The sequence below is a fragment of the Lemur catta genome, chromosome 5, assembly GCF_020740605.2.
Source record: "Lemur catta isolate mLemCat1 chromosome 5, mLemCat1.pri, whole genome shotgun sequence".
Classification (NCBI taxonomy): domain Eukaryota; kingdom Metazoa; phylum Chordata; class Mammalia; order Primates; family Lemuridae; genus Lemur; species Lemur catta.
The window spans coordinates 111,405,067-111,428,183 of NC_059132.1; the positions used below are offsets into that span (position 1 = coordinate 111,405,067).

The 23,117-nt window shown below is 41.8% G+C and overlaps 1 protein-coding gene across 1 annotated transcript; it reads left to right on the forward strand.

Moving 5' to 3' along the window:
- The first annotated feature begins 1,185 nt into the window (after positions 1-1,185).
- LOC123638702 (histone PARylation factor 1) lies at positions 1,186-22,377 on the forward strand. Its single transcript, XM_045552517.1, has 8 exons — positions 1,186-1,298; positions 5,058-5,217; positions 6,306-6,495; positions 7,637-7,735; positions 13,032-13,182; positions 17,366-17,453; positions 20,403-20,575; positions 22,133-22,377. The coding sequence occupies exons 1-8, from the start codon at positions 1,254-1,256 to the stop codon at positions 22,262-22,264; spliced, it is 1,038 nt and encodes a 345-aa protein (XP_045408473.1). The 5' UTR covers positions 1,186-1,253; the 3' UTR covers positions 22,265-22,377.
- Positions 22,378-23,117: the final 740 nt, after the last annotated feature.

Genomic DNA, 23,117 nt, shown 5'->3' on the forward strand with positions numbered 1-23,117 from the left:
GAAAAAAAAAAACATCAGTCAAGAAGGTCCAACAGCTAAGTAATGAATTTCAGAACAAGAACAGATATGATGACAGAGGTGGGTGGTAGAGGAAATGAACAAATAAACAATACCAGAAAAATTCCCGAAGCCGAAGAATATGTGTTTCAAGATCGAAAACAACCAAACTAAGCGCTAGCTCAGAAGACCCACAACCAAGAGACGTGATTGTCTTAGAACACTGGGAATAAAGATCCTAAAACTTTTTGAGGCAGAACGAAACAGAAACAAAAGCAGGTTACGTACAAAGGGAAATTCAGGCGCTTATAAAGGAGAAGGAATCACAATGGCAGGGGGTTTCCCAACAATGCTGGCAGATGGGATACGGTGGGGTGAGCCCCCCAACACTCTCGGCGAAGGTCGTTCTCAGCCTCGAACCCTGCTCGGCCGGAGTAAAGCCAAACACAGACACGCACGCGCTGAGGAAAGCCGCAACTTCTTCAGGAAACCGCTGGGGATCGTCCCCAGGACGAGGGTGCAGCGATGGGCTCTGCGGGCACGAGGCGGACTGGACGCCGGATCCAGAGACGGGGAGGCCCGGGGGAGGGCGAGGGATAAACCGCCCGCCGGGCACAGCGCGCCCCTCCGGGGACTGGCAGCCCCGAAGCCCCGGCGTCAGCGTGGTGCGAGGAATCCTGCGCGCACAAGAATCCCCGGGGACCCGCCACACGCAGACTCCGGTCCGCAGGGCGGGCAGGGCCTCGGGCGGCCCCGCTCCCGCCGTGGGGAGGGGACAGCGCCGCTCGCGCCAGGACGCCGGTGCAGACGCGGGCGCCGACCGCTCCCCGGAGGTGACCGGGGGTGAACCGGGGCGGTGACAACAGCACGGCAGGGGCCGCGAGGGATGGAGGGGAGGGAGAGAAAGATCGATCTTTCAAATAAATGCAAATGCGGAAATACGAGGAGGGGGCTGGAGCGAGGGCAGCGCCGTGCACCGACCCCGGCCGCTAGGGAGCACCTCAGGTCCTGCAGTCCGCGGTCTCCGAAGCGCCCCGAAGGTGCCGGGGAAGGAGCCTCAGCGGGCGCCGAGCGGCGGCGGCGCGGACCGAACCCGCCCGGCCGCGGAGTGGGCGGGGCCTGGGCGGGGCCTCCCCCCCAGGGCGCGCCCGCGGCGGCGCAGGCGTGCGCACTGGCGGCTTTTGAACCCGGATGCAGTCGGCGGCTCCAGGAAGCGGCTGCGGAGCGCGGGGTTTCGCGGGCGCTGGGGCTGCAGGATGGTCGGCGGCGGGAAGCGGAGGTCCGGCAGGGAGGGACAGCAGGTACTGCCGGGGAGGCTGTGCGGGCTCCGGGGGCCGCTGTGGGTGACACCCAGGGGACCCAGGGGAAGCACATTTTATTCATCCAGTGATTGCTGAGCGACTGCTTAGGAGTGACTGTGCCCGGAGCTGCGCTCTGCCGCGGGTCCTGTGCAGGGCTGCTGTTGCGCGTCCTGCCGGGCCTTGGGCCGGGGACCTTGCGCCTCTGCATCTTATGCCGACTCCTCCGGGCGCGGGTCCCGGGGAGCAGATTAAGCCAACCCCGGCTTCATGGATTCGGCCTGCCAGGTTGGCTGGAAATCGGTGACATGCCAGACGTCGTGCGGGGCGCTGCGCGTGCGGGGTGAAGCCACCCGCCCCTGCTCCGCGGAGAGCCTCCGCCTGGAGAGGCGGGCACGAGTGAACCTGCCTTTTACTGTAACTTTTTTGTTGGGGATTATAACGCTGGTGTGTAGAAAGTACTGTGGAAACGCCGGAGGATTTAACAAGCCCTGGGGGATGTTAAGGAAGACGTAAGGCAACTCACATTTGAAAATGGTTTTTGAAGGCAGAGGAGAAAAATAAGAGATCCCCAGACGTAAAAGTAAAGGGGGTTTGGGGGCACAGTGGCGCGTTCGGCCTAGCCGGATCCTGGGAGAGGGGAAAGTAAGAGGGGCCGGGTCATAACGGCACGAATGAGGGAGGGTGACGAAAGTGTGTGGTTTCTCTCATACTTCCATACCATTTCAGAAGTTCCATCACCACTGCAGTAGCAATAAGGGGAATCAGGCAGGAAAGAAGTGTCATTGTGATAACTAAAGTTGTAGAAAAACTACTCTGACTGTATTATAAATTGGACAGGGTGAGATAGTGTTAGAGGACTTAATTACTGTTAGAGGGCCATGGTTATAGGCATTCTTCATGTTGGGTCATGCAGGAACGCCAGGGTAAAGGATAAGTGTGGCGTCTGAAGGAGACAGCTGTCCTAAATTCTAGTTGTTAAGGATTTGGAGATGCTGAACTGGCATGTGGGTTAAGGCACAGCTGAAAAAAATCATCGTCTGTCTTTGAAAGCGCAGTGAAGAGCTGCTTTGGTGGAGTGATAGGCTTAGTTAGAAATACAATACCAAAAATGAAGACGAGTCTGTAGAGACTTTTATAACCAACCATAATGGGCAGCGTTTATATATTATGTGCTAGGACTGTTCTGTGTGTTTTTACATATAATAACTCATTCCTCGGAACAACTCTATGATATAGGTACTACGTATGTCCTTTTCGTGGATGAGAAAACAAGGCACAGAGAGGTTAAGTAACTTATCCAAGGGGTCAGCTAGAAATCGGAGTCAGGGGTCAACCCAAGCAACCTAACTATTGTGCAGCAGAACTGCCTTTTAGCAAGGCAGGTTAAGGCTTTCCAACATCTAAGTTTGGAGGCAGTCTTTGAAAGTCTTAGCAAAGACAGTTATAAAAGCAGAAGATAGGATGGGTTAGGATTTGATATGTCCCTACTGCTCTGTGTTTGGAAATGGTAGAGGATCTGTGGTTTGGAGCCAGATTTAAACCTGGGTTTAAGTCCCTTCTCTTCCACTTCCTAGTAAGGGCATAAGGAAAGTTAACCTCAGTTTTTTCATCTGTAAAGTGAGGATAATTGTATCTGGCTCATAAGGTAGTTGAGCATTAAATGAGTTAATCCATAGAAAGTGCTTAGAACAGTGGCATGGCACATACTGCTAAGTTGCTTGTTTTTACCGTTATCTTTATTATTACTATTGTTTGCTATGTTATCAACATTCACTTAAGGATCCATATTTCTACAGCCTTTTTGTTCAATTTAATTTTTTTATGGCCTAAGACGAATAATCTTTGGTATAATAAACTTTGATCATTGGTCAATTCATGGTTCTTTTTTACCTTAAGATAAGTAATAATAACAAACACCTGTGAACCCATTGCCCAACCCAAGATCTGAAACACTGACAGCAACTCTGTATATCAGTGTATGTATTCCTCCCCTATCAGTTCTGCCTAACTGCTTCCTGTCGCCCACAGTCATTCTGTGTCACTACCAATCTGAATTTTGTGTTTTCTCTGCTTGTTTTTGAACTTCATAAAAGGCTATCATGCTGCATATAATTTTTGAGGACTCTTTTGTTCATTAAATATATTATTAAGATTGGTCCATATTGTTGTATAGCTGTATGGTTGTCCCTTGGTGTATGAAGGGGATTGGTTCCAGGACACTCCCCACCCCCTGCATATACCAAAATCTGTGCATATTCAAGTCCTGAAATTGGCCCTGTGGAACCAAGTATAATATTCTGTTGCTTGAAAGCCTTTCTTATTACACTTAATGAAAAGGAAATAGACTTGACCCTCAAACAATATGGGTTTGACCTTCGATGAGGGTCCACTTATATGTGGATTTCTTTTCAACCAAACTCGGAGGGAGAATATAGTATTCCTGGATGTGAAATCTGCATATAGGGAGACCCAACTTTTCCATACTTGTCTTCTCCTGCCAACGGTAATTTTGTTTCTTCTGTTTTTTGCTCTTGGAATCAGTGCCGTCATGAATGTCCTTGTATCTGTCATCTGATTCATAAATACATTTTGTGGACTTTGATACCTACCATCAATAAACTCGAGCCTACTGGGAAAATGGAAGAATATAAATACGAGAAACATGTGGGTCAGAATTTCTCAACTTTAGTGCTGTTGACATTTGGGGCCAGATGAGTCTTTGCTGAGGGGATCTGTCCTGTGCATTGTAGGATGCTGAGCAGCATCCTTGCCTCTTACCCCACTAGGTGCCTCTAATACCCCATACCCCCAGTTTGTGACAACCAGAAAGATCTCTAGATATTACCACATGTCACCTGGGGGTCAAAATTACCCACAGTTGAGAACCTCTGGTCTAAATAGAAAGGAAGAATCAGAAGGAAGGAAATTAATCCAAAAAGAAAAAAGGATCTGCGTTCCTAGAAAGAAAAACGATTGCTACTTAGAAAACTAAAGATAAGTAACCTCCAGCTAAGCATGTATCTTTACGGAAGGTTACCAAATATCTGATAGGCATTGTAAAACCTAGCACACTTACGTAATGAAACTACATTGCAGAGGTGCTAGAGATGAGTATTATGACCTAATCCTGGCATTAAAGCCTTTTCTGAACTGGATTTTTGGCCTAGAGTTTAGTGCTGTTCTGCTAACCTTGTTAGGGACTGTTGATACTCAGCATTGTCACTGACCTTTCCTCTTATTTGCAATATCAAAAGGGAGGAATCTGTTTTAAAGTTGAAGGCTGAGGAATGATGGTAATGAACAGCCCAGACACAACTCTGGGTGGACTTTGCTGAAGACACAACTTTTTAACTGGTAAATCCCTTAAATCAAGTTCTTTCTGACAATTTGCTTCTGGTGTGATCAATGAATTTAAACAAAAGGCATGATGACATCTTGTTAAATAAAAGAGGGCAAAACCTGCCTTTTCTTTATTCATCTTTTCTTGCTCTTTACTGTTTCTTTTTTACTTGTTTTTTGTTTCTTTTAGAGAAGTATATTTAAAGATGGGTGGGTCCCACTTAACCACCATATAAACTGTTCTTTTTTCTTTGCTCAAAAGAATCCCCAGATTTTACTCAAATACCACTTAGTCTTAAAGAAAACACATGTATCCAATTGAGTCGGGTGAACAAGAATGAGCACTGTTGTGATGCAAGGAAAGTTACTGAAGTTACTAAAGTTAATTTGGAGAACTAAGTTTTGTTTGCCAATTTTCAGTGTGAAAAGACAGTTGATGTGAAGAAGAGTAAATCCTGTGAAGCTGATGTCTCCAGTGAGCTTCGAAAAGAAGTAGAAAATCATTATAAGCTCTCCTTCCCTGAAGACTTCTACCACTTCTGGAAGTTCTGTGAAGAGCTGGATCCTGAGAAGCCTGCCGGTGAGTTGCTCCGGAATGATTCTGTGAGTGGAAAAGAAAACTTACCAAGAAACTGGCCCGAGGATATGAACAGTTCATAAACAAGGAACATTTCGAAAGCTGTATCTAACAAGAGAAATATAAATTAATGGTGGAATATGCCATTTACCTTTGTCACCTATTGGCAAAGGTAAATAATTTCCTGGTGTTCTTTGGGAGTGTGGAGGGAAGCAAGCACTTTCCTATGTTGCAGGAGTTTCCGCATGATCCAGCAGTTCTGTTTCTAGGAAGTTAAGGATCAGATGAAGTAAGAATTATGTTCAAGGATATTTATTGAAACAAAAAAAGGGAAATGGTCTAAATGCCCATTAATAACACATCTATTCAGTAGCTATTCATACTTTTAAGAGATTGAGATAGATTTTTAGGAAATGATAAAGTATGATGCCTGAAATACATTAAGTGAAAAGAATGTATAGAGCATGCTACCCTTAGTCTTTCAAAAAAAAAAGGTTGAGGGTACACACATCCCTATATACTTTTCATATTAACTCTCTGAAAAGATACACAAGAAACTGATGATGGGTTGTGTGAAGTTACTTTTCACTGTATACCCTTTTGTACTGTTTAAATTTTTTTAACTAGGAAGCACTCATACACTACAGATGGAAATGTATATTGGTACATACTTTGAATTTTGGCAATATATCAAAACAACTGTGCAGCAGTTTCTCTAAAAGTAGTTATGACTGTGTACACTTATTAGCAAAGATGTTCACTGAAGCATTTTTAGAATAGAAAAAAATCAGAAATAGTAAATGTCCATCAATAGAATAGATGAATAACTGTGTCTTTATAATGGAATATCATGTGCTATTCAAAGTCATGCATAGTAGGCCAGGCACGGTGGCTCATGCCTGTAATCCTAGCATTTTGGGAGGCCAAGGCAGGAGGATAGCTTGAGCTCAGAAGTTTGAGGTTGTAGTGAGCTATTATGACGCCACTGTACTCTAGCTGGGGTGACAGAGCGAGACTGTCTCAATAAAAAGGACATTATTTCCTGTCTATCTCCAGAAAGTATTGTTTAAATAAACTTATTTTCTTTGTAGATTCACTTTCTGCAAGCCTTGGACTTCAGTTAGTGGGTCCGTATGATATCCTTGCTGGAAAACATAAAATGAAGAAAAAATCAACAGGCCTGAATTTTAACCTTCACTGGAGGTTTTACTATGATCCTCCCGAGTTCCAGACCATTATTATTGGAGATAGTAAAACTCAGTACCATATGGGGTATTTCAGGTAAAGGATCCTGTCTTCTCTAAAACACAGCTACTGTCCTGCTAGTGAATATGACAATGCCCCAGTGACGCGCACTTGTCCCCTATTCATGGGTACGTGAGCCACGTGGTGTTCTTGCTGTTACCACATGAACCTTCCCTAGGATGAGTGAACTCTTTAGATTTAATCTCACTGGTTCTTCCTTTGTTTTTATAAATTTTTTTCCCTTTTGGGTTCAGAAGAGCTCTTTTAGGCCAAGAAAGATGATTCAGAGCAACTGTTGTGACTTAAGCTATGTGCTTCCATGGTGTAGAGTGGCAGCTGGTAGTTAAAAGTGGGCTGTGAGGTCAGACGGGCCCTATTGCCTATCTGTGTGACCCTGTGACAGTCACTAGTGATTGTGACTTTCTGTGACTCAGTTTCTTATCCTGTAACAATGGGGATAATGATTGTAAATACCTGATAGCAATTGTGAGGATTAAATAAATGCATGCAGGATGCTTGCAATGTTAAGAAATAGAGGTAGCTCCAGGGGGAGGGTACCTCGTCCACTTGTACTGGTAGAGATGCTGTCCTTTCGAGTCGAAATTAAATGTAAGATAATAGACGCATCATGCCCAGAAGAAGTATCATGGTAGAGTAGAATGCACATGGGACTGGGAGTTGGGTCATATGGATTCTCCTTCCGGCTCTGACATTAACTTACTGGGATCTTGGCTGAGTAACTTAACCTCTCTGTATTTGCTTCCTCAATTTTAAAATAAAAAGGATTTGGTTATATACATGAATAGAATCCTTTTCTCTCTAGTGGTTTATAATCCTCTGTCCTGTTTCCTTTTTTTATTTCTACTTTTTTCTTTTCTACAAACTCTAAAATTACGATGGTGTGTATAATTTTTCCTACTTCCTTTGACAGGACTTATTCCCCCTTTCTTTGTATTTGGGTATAAAAGCAACTAGGTCCTAAGAATCTTAATTTTAGGTTCTGTTATATAAATAAGATTTTCGTAGATATTCCTGAGAAACTTAGAGTTTAAACTTGGCAAATTTGTTCCAATAAAAGAAATACAGGTATAAATAGTTGTCTGTAGACCTAAAATTTCACTTGCCTGATAGTATAAATCATGGGCAGCTAAACTTTTAATATCTTTTCCTTAAACAGGGATTCTCCTGATGAACTTCCTGTATATGTTGGTATAAATGAAGCAAAGAAAAATTGTATGATTGTTCAAAGTGGAGATAATGTGTTTGCCGCAGTCAAGTAAGAAAATATTTAATTTCTATTTATGATTAAATATCTGTTTATAATTTTTGTACTATATCTATTACAAAGGGGATTTGGGGCCAGCCAACAATTGTAGATTTCTAGAGATTATTTCTACGACTTCTGCAGATAGTGTCTTATCTACACTTCATTTTGCCACTCTTCATCAAAAAATATGCCTCTTATATAACTAATTGTTTTATTTAATGAAAATAATAATCTTGACCTCAGATGTCCCAGGGTAAAATCAAAAGATTTTTTTAGATAAATACTGCCATTAAGAGTTCATTATAAGAGCTCACTGTGTATAGTTCAAACAGAAAAGTTTAATAAAGTAGGTGCTTATAAAATCCTTGGAAGGGCTGATGGAGCAGGCTGAGCTTCCAAGAAGGACAGCCAGGTGGCAGAGCTGGCTCACCAGTGGATTTTATGTCTCTGCCGCCATCAGGAAGCTGGGCACAGCGGGTGGCTCTAGGACCACATTGTCTTTGATAATAACCTGTATCAGTAAAATGGATGCCTGCCCTGTGCCTCTCAACCCCATGACGCTAAGGACCTGGTGCTGAGATCTCAGCTACGGCCGCTCGGGAAGCATCAGGTGCCTCCACAGCTGTGCTCACGGTGGAAACGGCAGAAGCACAGCCTCCACTTGGTACCTCTCCCACCTGTCAGATGTCAAAAGAATTGCGTCTGCCTGGGAGGGCTGGGTCCCACGGGAGCTGAAGGGCAGTAGGGGATGCAGCAGGCTCCCGTGTGGGAGGGGGTGGAATGGAGCTGAGTGAGCCAGTCTGTCCTGCGTCAGCCACAGCATGACTTAAAGCCCTTTGTCAGTGACTGTGTAGTTTGCGTTGTAATAAAATGAAGAAAGCAATCTTAATCACTTCAGATATAAGGAGATAATGTATCGCGTGACCTCTTTCAATAATCTCCTTTTAAAGGGCTTTTATTCCCTGTGGTTTGATAGTGCCAACTGGCAGTAAAGGGAATTCAGACTAAGTCAACCTGGTACAACCACTAGACTGTGCTGCCTGTCTACACACTGGGGTATCTACAGGGCAGCTGCGTTGCAGATGTCGAAAAGGTTCCTTCTCTTCTAATATCTCTTAGTTTCATTTAAAATGTTGCTTGATATTTGTAATTTATATAGTTCTTTTAAAGCCTTTGGATTTGTCATTTAAACGGGTGCTGTCTTTATTAGAAACTAGAGTTGTTTGCTTGTCTGTCTCACATGAACGTGTGAGTTCAGTGAGGGCAGAGGCTTTGCCTTGTGCTCGGTGCCTGCCCCAGAGAAGAGCAGATACTCCAGGAATTTCTTCACTCTACAAATACCTTAGCATGTAAAACACCTAATTTTTCATTTGTATTATTAGTTTTGTCTTCATAGAATACTTTTTTAAAAAAGAAATATTATGTTAGTTAACTAAATAACCCAAGACTGTTATTTTTTTTTAGCTTATTGGGGAACGCAGAAAAGGAAAAAAGAAAATATACATGAATAACATTATTTATAACTTAGGTGAAAATCAGCACGTGAATACTTAAGGAACTACCTCCAATAATTTCTCTCAAATATAGATGTAAAAGATGACTTGAGATATAACTGTTTTAGTACTTTTCAAGTTTTATAACTGTGTTTTAAGTATTATACTTAATACTTACTATAACCTTCCTTTACTTAAATCAGCTAATTAATTTCTTTCTACATTTTTTAATTCTAAGGTCTTTCAAGGCAGATCTTTTGTTATAAACAAATTATTTTTATACCCAGGGACAGTAGCTCTCTGTATGATTTAATAGTAGCTAAAGAAATGCTAATTAAGCCAGTAAAGATTGAAGAATGGTACTAACCAATGATGTTTAGGGTATAGGAAACCTTACTATTGTGTTAATTGGTAAAACCTTTGTAGAGAACAGTTTGAAAAATGTTTAAACCACCATAGTCTGAGATTTCTTGACAGATAACTAACATTGCCAGGTATAGTGCCAAATACACATTTGTACCTCTAGGTCAGCAATTCCAATTCTAGCAATTTATCAAAAGGAATTTTGAACAGGGACACAAATATGTGTGTTTATCACACATTGTTTATAAAAATGAAAAATTGGAAACATGTATCCAGCAATAGGGAAGATTAGGTAAATATAAAATGTCCTTATGCTATAATGCCTTGATATTGATTTGTTGACTTTGTTTTGAAGAGGGCAGATAAAAGAATAGTGTAGAATGATTCAATTTGATATTGTCAGTGTACATGGTAAAATACCTAAACATAATTTAAAAATATTTTTGGACAACAAAGTCAGTGATTTTTTTTTTCTCTATCCTATTTTTTTTTCCTAAAATAAATGTTAATAGGTTTTTTTTTTTTTTTGAGACAGAGTCTCACTCTGTCACCCTGGCTAGAGTGCCATGGCATCAGCCTAGCTCACAGCAACCTCAGACTCCTGGGCTCAAGCAGTCCCTCTGCCTCAGTTTCCTGACTAGCTGGGACTACAGGCATGCGCCACCACACCCGGCTAATTTTTTTCTACGTATTTTTGTCCAGCTAATTTCTATTTTCAGTAGAGACGAGGTCTTACTCTTGCTCAGGCTGGTCTCGAACTCCTGAGCTCAAACGATCCTCCCGCCTCGGCCTCCCAGAGTGCTAGGATTATAGGCGTGAGCCACTGTGCCCGGCCATATGTGTTAATAGTTTCGACCTCAAGGACCCCTTGGGTCCTTTACCCAAGACCAAAACTGTTTGTGATGATAACCTATACAAATAGTTATTTTTGCTCCAGTAGCACAAAGGTAATGGTGGGTAATACTGTTGGCAGGAATCAAGGCAGCACCACCAAATCAGCAGCAGTCGTTGCGTTATTCACAGCAGTAATATTATGCAGGTGTCATTTAAGAATGTCAGTGATGTAGCCAGGCATGGGGACAGGCTTGTATCCCAGCTACTCAGGAGGCTGAGGCAGGAGGATCACTTGAGCCCAGGAGTTTGAGTCCATCGTGGGCAATATAGCGAGGCCTTGTCTCTGAAAAAATAAAAATAAAAAAAATTTGTAAAATGAAAAGATATCGATGATGAAGCAGTATAAATGTACTAGATCTTTACTGTTGAATACATCTTTTTAACATTCTGTGTGATGAAATCAGAAATACGTAGAAAGCACTCTGCATACTGAAGTACTGTGGTTTGTCTCGAGGAAAAAAGCACTTAACGTGCTTGAGTTGTGAGTTGAACTTCTCCCCACTCTCACTTGAGAAGAATGAGTGACAAACTCTTCAGGCATGGATTCTGGCAGACGTTCTGTCAAATGAATCAAAGAAAACGACTGACTGTATTTTTTGTCAGTAATAAAATTCAAGGTTTCAAACAAAAATTAAATTGGAGAAAGTTGTAATGCCACTGTGAGCTTGACGGCTTCTCACTACCTAAAGACTTTTATAATGAGAGTTGTAATATTAATTAATGTGATTTTTTTCATAATGTTATATAATGGAATGAATTTGATATAATGAAAAGTTTCAACATTTGGAAGATGTGTATAACTTGGTGAACCAATAATAGTATCCAAATGATCATTGCATGATGGTATAAAACATGCATAGTTAAAAATATATTCAGAATTCAGGTCGGGCGTGGTGGCTCATGCCTGTAATCCTAGCACTCTGGGAGGCTGACGTGCAGGAGGATTGCTTGAGATCAGGAGTTCAAGACCAGCCTGAGCAAGAGCGAGACCCCGTCTCCACTAAAAATAGAAAAATTAGCTACTCGGGATGCTAAGGAGGGAGGATTGTTTGAGCCCAGGAGTTTGAGGTTGCAGTGAGCTAGGCTGATGCCACGGCACTCCAGCCTGGGCAGCAGTGAGACTGTCTCAAAAAAAAAAAAAAAAAAAAAAATTCAGAGTTGAGGGCATTCCAATGGATTTAATGTAACATAGCACAAAATGTTTATGATTATGGTTTCAGTTTGCATATTGCACCTTATCTTTAAGCATCACAAAGCAAAGTATTAGGTAGGAGGTTTGGAGCAGAGACAAAAGCTTCATTGGCACAGAGAGAGTCATAATGTGGTAGTATGGGGTGGCAGCCGCTGAGTACCTTAAATAGTGGAATTAAGAAGATACTTATCTGGGCCTTGATAGAGACATAAGAACTTACTGGAAAGAATGGGAAGATGGGTGTTTTAGGTAAGGGATCAGAATGTGCATGGAAGTATGAAAATGCATGGCACGGGGTAAAGTCCTCTGTGCCATGCCAGAGGTTGACGGAGACTATGAAGTCTGGTTCACACAGGCCTGACGTGATCAAATTTGCTTTTCATGGTTACTGTAAATGTATCCTCTTGAGACACGGTTGATTATGATTGAAGGTAAGATTTAGCGTAACTGCTGCTGTGATCAGAAGATACGGGTTTTGGTGATTTGTGTTTCTGTGGCACTTTATCCTTACTAGCGCTCTCAACTTGGGTAAGTTGATCATCCTCTGTGCCTCAGTTTCCTGATAGTAAACAGAGCTAAGAACAGCACCCACTAAAAATGCTCTCAGCCCATAGCCGTGTTGCGGTGAACACTGATTAACACAGACTCTCCAGTGCTGGTATGGGCAGAGGTAACCCTCGTGCTGGGAGTCTGGTGCTGGCTGCACAGAGGGACATGGACTTGCGTGACCAGCTGAAGGCCACTTGCAGCTCCTCTACTCCCCCTTTACGCTGCTGGCAAAAATCTTAATCTGTCTACAGTAAACATGAAGTTATTTTTATAAAAACTACTTTGGATTATACTTTTCTATAAGCTTATGAAGTAGCTTTCCTTTCACATTATCTAAACTTTTCTTAACACAAATTTGAACATTTAAAAAAAAATCTGTTGACCTTAACTGTTGTAACAGTGTCATCTGGCCCTTTAAGAATAAAAAATCCTCTTTGATGTCTACACATTATTTTTTCTCTTACACCAGACTTTTCCAAAGCAGTATGCCGTATCTGACTCTGAAGTGATGTAACTGAAAGCTTGATTAATCTTAGCTTTTTAAATACTTCATATCTTTATTAAGACATTAGAGAAATGATACAAACTTGAATCAGGTTTGCTGTTTCCGCGACTGGCAGCTTTTTATTGATATTGCTTTTCTCTTGTTTGAAGTAAACTATTAGGCATTTTGAGAGAACTGCTGGTAATTATTCTACAGACTTTTTCTTGCATAGATTTGACATTTTCAACTCGACTCCCTTAACTGCCAGAGGTCTGTGTACTTAGCAGTCAGTGGCCTGCAAGGTAATGAGGGCCTTTACTTCTTTTTCAGATTATTTTTGATGCGAAAACTTAAAGAAGTAACAGATAAAAAGAAAGTTAATCTCTTGAAAGACATAGATGAAAAACTCACAGAAGCAGCCAGAGAACTGGGCTACTCACTGGAGCAGAAAACCGTGAAGATGAAACAGAGAGATAAGAAAGTGCGATTTCAATCTGGTAGTCTCTGACTGCTGTGCTGTTTGGCAGATGTTTTTCTCTTGATTTCTCCCACGTGTGCTTCACCCTTCCCTTCTCCGCCCTGCCCTAGAGAGAGCTGGGTGGCGACCCTCGGGGGCTGCACCCCGGCTGCCCCATCCCGGCACTGCTGGGAGGCAGTGCCGGAGCAGGGTCGGTGGCTCTGCGGGTTGGTGCACAGGGCGAGTGGCGTGGCTGGGCGTGTCGCTGCTGCGGGTGCGTGACTCGTGCTGGTGTGTACCTCCCTCTCAATCTTGTTCTATCAGGTAATCTTTTCATAAAGTGAAAGCAGCTTTGTACATGATATTTACATATGCACGTAAAGAAATTTAAGTTAACAGACGCGCTGGAAGAATTCTGCTTTGGGGTAAATGAGAATTCTGTAGGAGTTTGTCCTTATAACGTCTGGGGAGAAAATCATTTATTCTTGGAAGCAGGGCTCCTCCCGTCTCCTCCAGCCTCTCCCCAGTGTCTGCTGTAGCTGGTTCATCTGAACGTTACAGCCAAATGAAGGGCTGGTTATCGCTGAATAAACCAGCACTGGTTATAAGGCGCTTCAGTGCACTTAGCTATTGAAAATCCCATTTCAGCTCCTCCGAGCTCGGCTCAGCTGCAGGGCTGATGTTCCCATAGATTGTGGGCACTAAATTGCAATCTTAGCAATGCTTCTTTTAGTCCTAAAGACCAGAAATACTTTCTGAAAACACACATTTTAATGCAACTCATTGCAATATGGCACTTCTAAATTAAGATATTATGTTGCTATTTCCCCTTTCTTGTCATCATAAGCTTCTCCTACCTTATGACGCAAAGGAAGGGTAGCGTTTCTGGTCTTGTTAATGTGTTTCCCTTACTTGTCTTGACTAAAGACTGAGCTTCTGTGGACATAACAGCTGTCAGCAAATTCTTTACTCAGAGCCTTGTTTTATTTTTCTACTATCATCTCTAATTTTTCTGGAGTAGATTTCCTTAGTTCTTCCCTATAACTGTAAATCAGATAAGATTGGGGTTTAAATTTCATAGATATGTTTGTCCTGGCCCCCTCCCCCATGAGGTTTCTTTTTTTTTTTTTTTTTTTGAGACAGAGTCTCACTCTGTTGCCCAGGCTAGAGTGAGTGCCGTGGCGTCAGCCTAGCTCACAGCAACCTCAAACTCCTGGGCTTCAGCAATCCTGCCTCAGCCTCCCAAGTAGCTGGGACTACAGGCATGTGCCACCACGCCTGGCTAATTTTTTCTATATATTTTTGTCCAGATAATTTCTTTATATTTTTAGTAGAGATGGGGTCTCGCTCTTGCTCAGGCTGGTCTCAAACTCCTGAGCTCAAACAATCCACCCACCTCGGTCTCCCAAGTGCTAGGATTACAGGCATGAGCCACTGCGGATGGCCGAGGTTTCTTTTTAGTATTTATACAGAAATACCTGGTAAAAACAAATACGAAGAAAAAAAGAATTTATAAATCAACCATGGTTTTAATCCTCCCCTTTTGGTGACTATACTTTCAGACCCTTGTCTATTATAAGTTTGTTCCTTTATATTGTTGTTTGGGAGATCCTCATTTAATCCATATTTTTCTATTCCTGAAAAATTCAGTTCCACTAGTATGTGAGTTAGCTTTGTCCCTGTGTATGACAGTAATAATATACCCATTTGAGTATAATAGAGCACTGTATAGCACACTGAAAATCAGTGTTTTTATACTGACAATACCTTTTGGTACTTTAGAGTGCAAAGTCTTTATGTTACATCTTTTGACCCCTACAACAAATCTGCAAAGTAGGAATTTATTGTATTTCATAGATCAAAAAATTGAGATTTTTATAGAGTCTTTTGTCCAAGATCATAAGTGACAGATCTGAGACCTAAATTCACATCTTACATATTTAATCTTATTAATATGCCACTTTACCTTTTCATATCTAGATTTTTTAATTTTTAAAAATGTCGGTTAAATGATGCTGTAAAATGAGGGTGTCTCATTCTATGCATCTCTGATCTGATGCCTCAGGATATCACCCACCGCCTGTAGAGAGTTTTCCTAGTTTGCCTGCTCTTTATAATAAGGATTTTGATAACATCTAATAATTGATGGACAATTAGCACAGTTACTCATTTGTGGAAAATGTAAAAATAAATTAACTGGGCAAAAAAATGGTGGTGCCTGTAGTCCCAGCCCCTCGGGAGGCTGAGGCAGGAGGATCGCTCTAGCTCCAGTGAGGATCGCTCACTGGAGGCTGCAGTGAGCTATGATGACGCCACTGCACTCTCACTGGGCAACAGGGCAAGTCTCAAAAAAAAAAAAAAAAAAGTGAAAATACACGTACCATTCAGCCCGAGTGGGGGAGAAAAGTTAGCGTCTGTCCCACTGCTTCCTTGTCTTCCGCTATCACTGTTTGATGGCCTGCATTTTACATTGACGAGTATATTGTGATTATCACTTCCTGTTGCTAAATTTAATCTACCTTGTAATTTTGAGTGGCTGCAGGGTACTGTGCTTATGTTTGAAGTTTAGGTTGCTGAAGATTTTTCACAAATACAGACAACCCTGCCATAAATATCCTTTTGTATCTTTATTCACACACTTATGTTATTTCCTGAGAAGAAATTCCTAGATTTAGTATTACCAGGTCGAGTAGTTGAAGTGTGTGTGTTTGTGTGTGTTTGTGTGTGTGTGTAGCTTTTCTTTGTTTCTAATTTTGTGGGTTTTTTCCTAGTCCTTTTAGTTTTTTCTATGCTGATAGGTATAAAATAATTCTTCGTTGTTTTAATTAGCATTTCTTTGATTATAAAGATAAATAATTTTCACTTCTTTTGGCCATTTTTATTTCTTTGTAAACTGCTTGGACTTTGCGCATTTTTCTGTCAGGGTTAGAATTAGTCTTTCTTGTGCTCTTATTTGGATGTTAGACTTTTCCTTTATTTGTAAGACTCCCTTATAGTTCAAAGACAATCTTTATTTTACTGTTACATATATTGCAGATATTTTTCATCAGTTAATTTTTCTTAATTTTGTTCTTGAGTTGACTTACTTTTATATAGTCAACTCTGTCTTTTCTTTCCCTAACACAAAATTATAAAAAATATTTGCCTTTCATTTATTCTAGTATTATGGTTTTATTTATACATTTAATCCTGAAATCCAATTGTAAATTATTTTGACATGAAGATTAAGATACAAGGCAATTACTTCATTTATTTTTTTCCAAAATGGTGAGCAGTTGTCTGAAAACTTCTTCTGAATATTCTATCCTTTCTGGCAGCTTAAATAGAGGATAATGAAAGTACCAAGAGAGTGAGGGAGTAGGAGAGTGGAGGCATTAGAGTGAAGTAAGTTTTAAGATACAGAGACTTAGGTGAGAGGACTTTACAATTTAATTTTTGGAGTTGTAGCCTTATGTCTTGGATATTTCCCCTAGGCCGCACAAAGAAGTGGAATATTTGAAGCACATGTTTTGTTAAGGAAAGACGTAAGAATAGTGCTACCAGTGTGGCTAGAGGAAGCATATAGACTGGAAGGGGGGGGTGGTTATTTATCTTTGAAGGTTACCACTTAAAATCTTACTGGGTATGTGATTTGCCTCCGAAAACGGCACCACAACACTGGAAATTGCCGTACTTTTGAGAAGTGTGCAAACCCTGAATTTTCCAGGCAAAACTATGGAGGTCCACATTTAGCAAGATGAATGAGAGGAATTTTGTCCTCCAACATCTTCCTGCTGGCAAAACTATTCCTATTTCTTCTGTCTTCCTTTTACACCCAGGCAGGTTCCTACCGCTTTCTGTCTGGAAGGCACTTGACTTTAGAGAAGCTGCTACTCGCTGGCCTCCTGCAATGGGGTGCGCCGGGTCCTCCCTGACAGCCGGCCTGCAGACGTCCAACGACTGGCACGCTTAGTAGAAGCCAGTTACCTCACTGTTTTATAATTACTTCAAGTGCTTGACTTTTAGTTGATTTTAAAGGGAAGAAATAGTATTAAACTTTAACCCTGGAGTCCAAACTTACTGAAATAAAATGTCATTGCATGTTATGTTTTGGCAAAAATGTTGGGGATTTGTATGTTTTTTGGGAGGTTTTTTGTTTTGTTTTGTTTTGGGTTTTTTTTGGTCTATTTCCATGATTAAAGTGTCCATTTTTTTCCCTTAAACTTAGGTTGTGACAAAGACCTTTCATGGTGCAGGCTTGGTTGTTCCAGTGGACAAAAATGATGTTGGGTACAGAGAGCTCCCTGAAACAGACGGTAATATATTTCACATGGAATTATATGCATGTATGTTAATATGTACGGAGGAAGATTTTCCTTATACTAGGAAGTATGTACATATACCTTTTGTGAGATGGTCACTAGGCCTTACTCATAAAGGTTTTAGTCAGTCATGCCTGAATTAAAACTGGGTTCAAAGGTTGTGACCTTGAGCAAATTATTTGACCTCACTAAACTTTGTCTTTTTCATCTGTCAAATGGGGTTAAGGATGATATTTACTTCACAGGGGTGTATTGGATGTAAAAAAGTATTAAGGTGCTTAGCACAGTGCTTGCCCCATGGTGCTCAAAATATGGTAGTTATCTTTAAGAATTAAAGGATTTTAAGCTATGTCCTAGTTACTTTTTCTGAACTATTTTGGAACCTTTGACATTACAGTGAGCTTGTAAAACAGTAATTACTGAGATAGTGTGCATTCAAATAGTTTTTTGTGAACATTTTTTCATATGCATGTAAAACTAGTTAGCTTTCAGAAGCCCAAGATCCAGAACTACTTCAGCTATAAGTTCAAAGATACCTTGAAAATGGACTGCTCCACAAAATCTAATTATTGCTATGTTGAAAAACCACTTCTCTTTTCCGCTTCCCTGCATTTCCTTCTTACTGTGAACATCTCTTTAGGCATTCCTTTATTTATCGTCCTGTTCCATGGGGATAAAACTAAAGGGAAATCAGAATGAGCATCTTCCCAAGGAAGAACCCAGTACTCCTGCCCAGCACACACACTGGGCCTTCCATTTTTCAGAGCAGAACTAGCCAGCTCTGGTAGTTACCAGTCGCTGGGAGCGGGACCTGGAAATCTGCATTTTAATCATTTCTTTAAAGCACCTGCTCTCAAATGTTACTGTGCATCTCCAGCTAATAGGTTGAGATGTTCTAGATGACAGCTACTCATATGTACTGATTTTTGCTGTACCCCTGCCACTTCAGAGGAATTCCGTGTGGGAAATGAATGTGGGGGAAGTTAGCCGTCCATTACAGTGGCCACTAGCACGTCACATGTGGCTGGTGCAACTGAGGACAAAATTCGTAATTGTGTTCAATTAATATAAATGTATAAATTGAAATAGTAGGAAATGTGTTGAAATGATACTATTGGAATATTGGGTTAAATAACATCTTTTTTTTTTTTTTTTTTTGAGACAGTCTCGCTGTGTTGCCCGGGCTAGAGTGAGTGCCGTGGCGTCAGCCTAGCTCACAGCAACCTCAAATTCCTGGGCTGAAGCGATCCTCCTGCCTCAGCCTCCCAAGTAGCTGAGACTACAGGCATGTGCCACCATGCCCGGCTAATTTTTTCTATATAGATTTTTAGCTGTCCAAATCATTTCTTTCTATTTTTGGTAGAGACAGGGTCTCACTCTTGCTCAGGCTGGTCTCGAACTCCTGACCTCGAGCGATCCACCCACCTCGGCCTCCCAGAGTGCTAGGATTACAGGCGTGAGCCACCGTGCCTGGCCTAATAACATCTTAAAATTAATTTTACCTGTTTCATTTTTAATGTGGTTAGTAGAAAAAGTTTAATTACATATGTAGCCCATATTACATTTCTCTTGGGCAGGCTAATCTGTCCTGTGTCTCCTCCTCGATGCCCGGGGTCGTCAGTCTCCGATGAGAAGGAGTGTGGGCTCCAGCTCACGTTTAGTCTTCCGCTTGGACTCTAATCTCTTCTGCCTCTCTGCTCACTAGCCCATCCAAAGTTTTAGAAAGCATTACCATCTTTGAGAAAGGTTGAGAACATTTGTCGTAGAGAAGGCGGTTTCTAAAACTTTAAGGGTGTGGTAGATGTTAAATTGTGCCCTGGAGTAAAGCCTGTTATCCTACGCTACTTGTGGTTCTGGGGTTTTATGTCCAAGTCTAATACTCTAGAGATCCTTCTGTGGTTTACTTATTTTGAATAAGAAGTTATAGCAAGACACAAAAGTTAAGGACCTAATCTTGCTCTTGCCTAGTGTTGTTTGCGAGGAGGTATAATTGACTGGCAGTTTGTTAACGTGACTGTGATTAGCAAATCACAATCGAGTTTATTCCTAACCAATATCCCCTTTGAAGCTTCTTACAATAACATTTTAACCTGGCAAGTAAGGTACCATTTTTGAGCAATTCTTAAATGTCAGTGTTGTGATTCACTATACCAAGTGATGTATACATACTATTTAATCCTCATCCAACTCCTTAAAGTAGGTGTTATTTCCATTTTCACAAGGGAAAGATCTAGAATGTTTAGCACTAATAAATGAAGGACCTGGATATCAAACTCGGTCTTTCTGACTGTAGCGTGCATACCACGACCCAAAGAAAGAATAACTGCCTAGCTAGTTGCCTGATTTTTACTTAATATAATGTAAAATAATGATATTCCCTTCATAGGGGTATTTAGGGTAGAAGAGTGTGTAAGATGCTTAGCACAATACTTGCCTCAGCGTGCTCAAAATATGGTAGAATTTAAAGAATTTTAGCCTATTGCCTTGTTTTTTCTGAGCTATTGGAACCTTTGACATTACATATTCTTGTTTTTCTTTTTTCTTTTATTTTTCAACCATTTAAAAATGCAGAACATTCTTAGTTTGAGGGCAGTTAAAGATAGGGTGAGCCAGGTTTGGCCAAATGTGCCAACTTCCTGCACTAGCCTAATGAAACTTTGAGAGTTTATGTAAAATCATGATTGTGACTAAATCCATTATGAAATAGTCATACTTTGCTAATACAAAAAATCTCGTTACGCCATTTTTATGCTTAAATCCTCTGTAGGAAAATTACAAAATTGCCATTCTAACTTACAGTGCGACAGATGACTGCCCGGGCGGCATCAGTTGTACTGGGACAAAAAGTCACGTTGGGAAGCCCAGCTCACAGTCTCTCTGCATTTGAGGACAGTTAAGATCACTTTTTACATTGTGTAATCTTTTTATATTGGTTTCTTTCAGCTGACCTCAAGAGAATTTGCAAGACAATAGTTGAGGCTGCAGGTGATGAGGAGAGACTGAAGGCGTTTGCTCCCATTCAGGAGCTGATGACCTTCGTGCAGTTCGCCAACGACGAGTGTGACTACGGCATGGGCCTCGAGCTGGGCCTGGACCTCTTCTGCTGCGGCTCCCCGGTGAGTAGGAAGGCCGCCCCCCGCCCCCCATGCACACGTGCATGTGTGTCCCCAGTTCCAACACAGCTAGGACATGGAGTCAGCTTGTATTCAGAATAAGCAGTTCTAAAAGTATTTATTTGAAATTCACCTTGTATTCTGGCAAACGTGAACAACCAAGATTCTCTGTGTTCAGGTTGACATTACTTATTAGACATAATGTAGGGACATGCCTTTTAGTTTGGTACGTGTATTTGTTGCTATGTACGTGGGTGTGTACACACCTTTCCTTAGACTTCATTTCATTTCTGCTGCGGTAGGGGATATTTGTTGTGCCTGAATTCTTAGATGAAGAATAAATACTATTTTTAAGTATGTTTTAAATTATTAAAATCAGAAATTTACTTAACCACTGCTTACGCAGCTGCAGTTGCCTCATGGTGGAGGAGGCACTAAGGTTACAGCCTATGGCATGCTTCTGGGGCTAAAATGGTTTTCAGTGACATCTTCCCCAGCTGCGTAAGATCAGGCAAGTCAGAGAGGCAAAGCATCATGCCCACATGCACGTAGGCAGTCTGGTTCCAGAGTCCGTGTTTAAATCAGTACAGCAATCCCTAAACTGTAAAATGCTTATGAATCACCTGGAGATACTGTTCAAGTGCAAATTGTCCCAGTAGGTCTGGGATGAACCCTGAGACTGCGTTTCTGACGCTCCACTAAACTGTCGCTCTCCCACCATCTGCAGGGCTGCACGCACGCACACACACACGGTGAGGTTGAGTTCCCGTCCGTCTTAAGAACGTGCTGTGACCCACGTTACACTGCCCTTCTCCGCCTGCCCCGTGGGTGGTGGTTGTCAGTGAAAGTAAGCAGGGTGCAAGGCCAGGACAACAGTCACCGCCCAGGCAGCCCCGTGCCCGACCTGCCCGACAGGACGTGGACGGGAGCCGTCGACGTGCACTAGCTCAACAGCACACGTACTGTTGTGAGAAGTAAATAATGCATTAGAGTTATGAAAAAGTTTAACATGTGGTAAGTGCTGTGCTAAACACTAAATGTTTATTATCAACAAAAACTGTAGCGTTGCTAGTTCTAGGAGCACGTAGGTGATGGCAGTAGTCTAAAGTGGCCTCGGCTCTTAACAGGGGTGGAGAGTCACGTGCAGAGGTGAGAAAGGAGGAATTTGCGGATACAGGGGAGGGAGTGACATGAAGACCCACGTTCAGCACAGCTATTCCAAACAGTCAACAAAGGAAAATCTTAAACTTTTGACTGGTGGGAATATACTGGAGAGAAGAAAAGTATTTGTGGGCATAGTTGGGGGTCAGAAAATTAGATAAAACCTAAAGGAATAGGAAAGCTGACATTTTTAACTGGTTTTCTTAATTTTCTTCAAGATACACCTCTAGTCTTTTAGAGTGACAAGATTGCCCCTTGGACAGAATGCCAGGTGTCTGATAACAGTAGCTGAAATGATTTTGGAAGTAGGCGTTGTCAAACACTGTGCCTATTCAATGTATTTTGTGCTACTTACGAAGGCATCTGCTATATGCTCTGCTTAATGCTTTTATTTTTCAGTATTTTCATAAAGTTGCTGGCCAGCTTTTACCTCTTGCGTATAATCTTTTGAAGAGGAACCTGTATGCAGAGATTATTGAAGATCATCTGGCAAACAGAAGTAAAGAGAACCTAGACCAACTTGCAGCATGAGTGGGAGGTAGCTTTGTTTGATGTATAATATTTCGAAGTATTGGTATTAAACTTGTGATTTGTTCTGTTTTTAAGGAATACAAAAATAAATTAGAAATATTTGCTAAAAATTTTATAAGGTTCTAGGGTTTTTTCCTTCATCTGCAAATAAGTGACAGTCAAGTCATCGAAGTGGGGACGCCCTAATTGCATTTTCATCCTCTGACAGGTCACAGGAACTCACTCCCTAAGGCCTGTGGATAACAGGAGTAGCCTCTCCTCAGAGCCCTGTTTCAGTATGTATCAATCATGTGCACAACTAAGAATATGTTGCTTCTGAGTTTTGAGTTAATAGCTGTAGCTTTAAGGGCTGGGTTTGTGGGGCGTTAGGAGGGACACAGGAGGAGGAAACGCAGGACACTGGAGCCAGCAGCCTCCGAGGGTGTCGGACCCCAGACCCATTGCCAGGTGGCGCGTGTGTGGCCTCCCAACATGTTAGCCCACTAGGCGTATTCTTTAATTTCTTGTGACGCAGTCTGTAATTTACTAATAAATATAGCATACTGATACATAGTATTAGTACAGCATAGCAAAATCACTATGCCGTTTAGATTTTACAGTTTCTCTTGCAAGTTATCGCACTGGATTCCCAGGCAAAGTTGTGGAGAGCTGTGCTCTACCAGAATCAGGTCCTCCTGAACAAGACGGCAGAGGGCAAACCCTGCACGGCGAGATAGCAAGCAGGGCTGGGCTAAAGGGCTACAAGCTGTTTCCTCTTCAAAGGACGTTCGAGAGAGAAAAGCCCTCAGTCATCTCATTTAACCCCACATTTTGTACAAGACTGATTTGACTCTTTGTTGAATAGTACTTCTCC

What these genes read in the sequence shown, in the direction of transcription:
- LOC123638702 (XM_045552517.1), top strand. Translation starts at nt 1,254, where the DNA reads ATGGTCGGCGGCGGGAAGCGGAGGTCCGGCAGGGAGGGACAGCAG. An exon ending in AGAGCTCCCTGAAACAGACG is followed by an intron (nt 17,454 to 20,402) that starts GTAATATATTTC and finishes GGTTTCTTTCAG; the next exon opens with CTGACCTCAAGAGAATTTGC. An exon ending in TCTTCTGCTGCGGCTCCCCG is followed by an intron (nt 20,576 to 22,132) that starts GTGAGTAGGAAG and finishes TTTATTTTTCAG; the next exon opens with TATTTTCATAAAGTTGCTGG.